The following is a 6000-nucleotide window of genomic DNA, read 5'->3' as shown; positions in this document are numbered from 1 at the left end:
TCCATTTACACGATCTTTACCCGTGACCCCTTGGAATGTCCTGGGGTGCCCACAGGGTACCATATATCCCCTGTCTGAGAAATGCTGGTTGAAAAAGTGTGTTTGCTAAGTGTCAAGGATCTTATAGAGCTTCCCAAGGGTGACTAGCTCAGTATTTCCTTGTGCGTGGGGAGAACTGTGGGTAGAGACAGGTTGGCTTAGGAGAATCATGGGTCAGAGAGCTAAGTGAGCATTTGCCTGGGGCCTAGACCACCTGCTGAATGTGAATTTATAGTGATTTAGTTGGGAAAGGAAAAGTTAGGAGACATCATAGGCCTGATACTTGGTTACGGTCGATGCTCTTCTGTTTTTCTCCTGGGACAAATAATAGATGCGGTTGGCCTCTGGGTAGGTGACCTTGCTGAGTGGGAGCTTGTAGATGGCAGGATTGTTGGTGGTTAGGAGCAGGAAGGTGAGTGCTGAGAGGCAGAAGGGCCACGTGCAGGGTGGCAATCCACACTGGAGGGGGGGACACAAGGAAAAGAGTGACATTAGATTCAATATCTTTTCCACCCTACTTTCCCCCATGTGGGAGAAAGAGGTGGAACTGTGAGCACTGGGAAGAGTAGCAAATTGATGACCATCAAACAAAACCTTGTGAGTGGAGTTCATACACATACACACAGGTCAGTCATATGCTGCTAAAGTCTGTCTTTGCAGAGTACAGTCCAGTAGGTGCAGACATAGTTTGAATGTCTGGGAGTATTTGGTCAGGTTTGACCTCTACACTCAGAGCCCTGGGCCTTCTCCCATTGTGTGTGTGTGTGTGTGGGGGGTTGGGGGCATGCTTAGACAACCATTCCAGATCTTTCTCTCTTTGGTCATGGTGGGTTGAACTGGGGAGAAGCCTCTGCCTTGACTGCAGTTTCTTTGGTTCAAAGACAGAACTTGGGCAGAGCATCTTCCTTCTCATTTGAACACAGACACAAAGGGATTATGTGCAGAGGCTCTGGATGGGGAATATTTAGAAAGCAATCAGCACTGGGTGGCTATTTGGGGGCTGCAGTGAAGCAGAAACCCCTCTTGGACTCTAGGGCATAGTAGTGTCACAGAGAGGGGGGCTGGGACTGGCAGGCAGCTCCTCCGCACTGCACTGGGGTGCAGATAAGGGGTCTTAGACTATGGCATAGGCCCTGAGCCACCCACTCTGTCTTCTTCTGAGTTTGGCAGCTGCTTTGCCCGTCTTCCTCATGACCTTTCCTAGTGACATGTGGCTTCAGGACTCTTGATACATGTCAAAGAAAGGTATGCAGGGTGCTGGGTACTCTGTGACCTCACAAACATGGAGATGGCAAAGATCTGAAACTGTTCTAGAGGATTCACACAGCAAGGTTTGATTTTCAAGACAATGTCCCCTGATATGGTTCTGTAATAGGACTTTCCACTGGCTGCCAATAAACCCCAGTGGGCAGGGCAACTTTGAGCCCCTGTGGGAGTCTTGGGATGCTGAGGGGAGGGGAGAGGCATGATCTGAATGTGGAGCCAATGCTCATTTGGGGGAAGCTAAGAGATGACTAGGAGGGTGGCAGAGACATGGCAGACTCAGGCTTAATCCCCACGTCCCATATGGTCTCCTGAGCTCACCAGGAGTGATTCATACATGCAGATCTAGGAGTAGAACCCCTGCACACCACTGAGTGTGGCCCCAAAACAAAAAATAAAATCAAGAGAGGAACATGAAAAGGGTGTATATGGGTCTTTACCCACATTCACTCACCACAGAGAACATGTTAGCCAGCGCGGCCCCCAAGTACGCAGCAAACAGAGCTGGAAAAAGAACCAAGAGATTGTGGGTGACTCAGGGTGTCTCAGTAGGAGTCTCCATCTCATTTCTCTCCTCAGACAATTACTTCCACAAATGCTTCCTTGGATTAAAAATCCCAAACAGGGTGACAAGGTCTGGTTGGCTACTGTGGGAAGTATTCCATGCCTGCAAGTGTCAGGCAGCTATGTCTGATGAATGGTGTAGAGCTCTGAGGATGAGCCATGGCTGACCCTCTCTGGACCCCAGAACCTTCTATTCCAGAGATGGAACATTAGGCAGCACAAACATCCAAGCAAATTTCATTGTACAGCTAAGGCAAGTGATTCCCAGAGCCACTGCTAGCATAGACTGGCACAGTTATTAGCATCTAAGAAATGTTATAATGTACTACAATCTGGGGACTTGAGGGACAAAGTATTTGTGCATGGGTTCTGTTTTATTTTTCTTAATGTTCTTTGACTGAAAGTTCAAAATTAAGGTGTCACCAAGGGGTTTTCTTCTGAGAATTCTGTTTATGGGTGATTGTCTTCCCATTGCAACTTTACCTTGTCCTCTTTCTTTGCATTTTTGTTCTCATAATTAAAAATAAAAATAAAAAAAAAAGTTATTAGCATCATTAGGATGGCACCCGGGAGACTTAAGGAAGCTTCACCATGTTCCTGCTGCTGGGCTATGCATGAAAGGACCTCAGCAGGTTGGCCCAGGGAAGACAGGGTGGCCCTGAGCAAACAGACCAGTAGGGGCCGGCAAGGTGGCGCTAGAGGTAAGGTGTCTGCCTTGCAAGCGCTAGCCAAGGAAGGACTGCGGTTCTATCCCCCGGCATCCCATATGGTCCCCCAAGCCAGGGGCAATTTCTGAGTGCTTAACCAGGAGTAACCCCTGAGCATCAAATGGGTGTGGCCCGAAAAACAACATCAACAACAACAACAACAAAACAGACCAGTAGGGCTGGTTTTGTCTTAGAGCCCCTCATTTCTCAGTCTAGCATCCCAATTGATTCTTGATCAGAGAGTTACTAGGTGCCCCTGCTGGTCCTGAGCATGCACTTCACAGCCCCACAACTTGACATTGCTGTCCTCATGCTTCAGATGGGATCTGAGATGGGGTGGGGTTCAGGATGAAACTTTAGTGCTTTGCACTGCCTGTCCTAAGCTGGAGAATTACCACTGTTACAGGGGCAGGTTTCAGTGGAAGGAGTTTTCTGGAGCATGGTCACATAATGCTTTCTGGGGGCACTCTGGTGGTTTTTATGGGGCTCATTTCTTGGGAGGGCACAGAAGTCCAGGGTGGCCTTGGCTTGCATCCCTTTCACCAGGGGGCAGATAGGAGACCCAGTACTCGCAAGCACCCTCTATGGATCATGTCCTGTCAACAGGACAGGCAGCATCAATCTTAGATGTGGTCAATGACAGGAATGGGAATTCAGGGAATTTTTCATTGATTATCCGGCTCCCCCAAGGCAGCCATTAAGATTTGAGCTGAGAAAGAGGGGATATTGAAGAGTGCACTTGGGCTCAGAAGACCAGACCCAGAGTAGGAGAGCCTGAGTGAGCGGATGCTCTAAGATCAGACTGTGAGGACTGAAATAGGCCAGTTCCATCCAGCTCAACCACCTTTCCTGAGGTCCAGAGTCTTAAATAGATTTAAATAAGACTTAAATAGACTTAAATAGTAGTTTGGGGTTTATTTCTAGCAGTGCTAAGAACTGAACTCGGGGCCTCAGGCATGTACAGGGCAAGTGCTCTATTGCTAAGTCACATCACAGACCTTTTAAAATGTCTCTACCTAATTAATTAGTAGAGATTTTTACAGAGCCAAAGGGTTTATTCTCACTCCTTCCTCTAGCCTCATTTAGGTCTGCTCACAGCAGGAAAGTCTGTGAAAACTTTTCATGGCTTAAGTGTTGCCACAGGTGCTGCTAGTAAGGGAAGAAGCACCAGGGGCTGGGAGGAGGGAAGGAAATGAACACACATTCTGTCTGGTGTGTCTGGCTAGGAGGTAGTCATGTCTGCAGTGGGCAAGCAGGCTGTGGTGGAAGAAATCTTCTATAAAGGATTCAGGGCTACTTTGCCTGTCCCATGCATCATAGCTCTATGGACATGGGAAAGGCCTGACTGCTTCCTCTGTTCCTGTCTCCTGAAGACAGCATCAGTATTAGGAAGCCATTATGGTTGATTATGGGCTGCAAAAAGCATGGACTTGTTGTCAGACTGACCCATCTTGGCTTGTCTCAATTCATTGAACTTCTCGCATCTGTCTATGGGGTTGGACTGTAGCAGATGCCAACTCTTTCCCGGGTGGAGGGAGGAGGCTTGCAGGAGAGGGTATAGACTGAGGTGGGGGCACCTTGGATATTGCTGATATTTAGGAGGGGGAGGGGTAACTCTAGAGTTGCCCCTGTCATTTGTGGATCAAGAGAGCCAAGCCCCTCTTTGTATCCACTAAAATGTAGGAATCATTTTTTCCTCACAGGGCGATGACCCAATCTATCATCTGTCACCACCATCTCTGTCTGGGGTGAGGGGTGGCTATCCTGTTTGAGAAGCATGGAGAATCTTCTCTGCAAAGTGGGCATTTAAATGTGACTGTGGAAGTCCAAATTCCCATCGTCAGATCTCTTTTCTGCACAGCCTTTTTCAGGAAAAAAATTCTGATTTCCTTAGGCATAGCTGTCTTCAGGGCCAGGGAAGTGCTGGGCTGTCATTTCCCACCTGATGCCATGAACTTCTGAAACTCCAGTTTCAGGCAATATTTTGGAGACCATGAATACAGGTCCCCACTCTGCCCCTGCTCTGACAAAGGTCCCCTGCTCTGATCCTGAGGCTGCATTTGGAAGGTTTGTAGGACCAGATGCTCATCAGACCCTTGGCCTTATCTATCATCTTCAGCATGCTTTGCAGTTCTAGATTTTAATTTCTTTGAATGGAATCAGGCCCTGAAAAATGAACGGACATCAGCAGTTACATGTTCTAAAGACATCTGTGACGGGGACATGACCAGGAGTGGATCTGAGTCTGGGGGCCAGGGCACATGCTAGTCTTGTGAGAGAGTAAAGTCAACTAAATGAAGAGAATTTACTAGTTGTCCTCCCTGTATTCTGAGGGGCACAGAGACATCCTTGTCACCTTTAAAGAGAGAGGAGATGGGCCAGCAGCACCTACCACAGGCGATGGCCAGCAGATGAGTCTGCCAGGTGAGGACGTAGAACATGCCACCCACGGCGATGCAGGCCAGCGTGCTATTGTAGCCACATAGGCCAAAGTAGATAGAGTGGAAGGGCGTGGCGATGGTCAGCGCTGCGAGAGAAGGCTGGCATCAGTGAGAGGACTGGGGTCCTCCTCATATCTAGTACAGGATATACAATCACATCACTGATCCCTCTCCCCAACTAAATGTTGACCCTGTCTTTGTAAAAATATCTTGTGATTTTACTCAGTAGAAGGCACCTCGAGGAAGCATCTAGCCATAAAGACCATAGCTGGGGATGCTGGGAGGAGCTGTGAAGGCTGATCCCAATAGCCCACAGAAGGATCTTCTCCTGAATTTAAAATAAACAAACAAATAAACAAATAATGACCCCTCCATCAATTTCTTGCTGCCCTCAGATAAGATGAAATCCTTTTTTGAATGATCAGAAAGAAGACCTGAATTTCAGCTTATCTGGAAAAGACTTGTCCCAAACTTCAGACACGGGTGTAAAGGATGAACTCAGCAGCCTTCCTGGGGATTAGCTTTGAATACATGGGGCACCACTCCTTGGGAGTGACTCCTCCCTCACTAGCATTCTGATAGCCCACAACTAAGACAGAAGTAAGCAAGGACACTGACCTGCTAACATCCCCATGGTGGACCCAATTGCGGCGTGCAAACAAATAAGAGGTGAAGACAGGAGCAAAGCTACCAGGAAAATGCCTCCAGTCCAGGGGTTATCACAGCCGTATACCTGGCCGATGCCAACGGGAATGGCTCTCAGGAGCTGTGGGTGCAGCAGGATTACAGATAATGTCAACGGCCCCCTCAGTGGCCCACAGGCCACCATGGGTTGAAAATAGTACTAGCAGCCCTACAGAGTATACTAGACAGTATAATATGGAGAGTGTAGACATTCTGTTTCTTTAATGACAGCATCACTGTTCTGATTCATTAACATATACTGATATTAATCTCCTAAAGCTTAATTTATTAATTAAATTTAT

General features: G+C 47.8%; 1 protein-coding gene across 1 annotated transcript in view; it reads right to left on the bottom strand.

Moving 5' to 3' along the window:
- Nucleotides 1-297: 297 nt before the first annotated feature.
- Nucleotides 298-6000, bottom strand: part of SLC14A2 (solute carrier family 14 member 2) — a 54737-nt gene continuing 49034 nt past the window's right edge. The window contains exons 17-20 of the mRNA XM_049782475.1: nt 5633-5780; nt 4966-5100; nt 1757-1806; nt 298-498 (exon numbers count right to left, since the gene is read on the bottom strand). Of these exons, the coding sequence (XP_049638432.1) occupies nt 298-498; nt 1757-1806; nt 4966-5100; nt 5633-5780 (534 nt within the window). The remainder of the gene's footprint in view (nt 499-1756; nt 1807-4965; nt 5101-5632; nt 5781-6000) is intronic.

Source organism: Suncus etruscus, chromosome 10 (assembly GCF_024139225.1).
Source record: "Suncus etruscus isolate mSunEtr1 chromosome 10, mSunEtr1.pri.cur, whole genome shotgun sequence".
Lineage (NCBI taxonomy): Eukaryota > Metazoa > Chordata > Mammalia > Eulipotyphla > Soricidae > Suncus > Suncus etruscus.
Note: the sequence above shows the minus strand (reverse complement) of the source record. Positions and strands in the feature narration are given on the sequence as shown.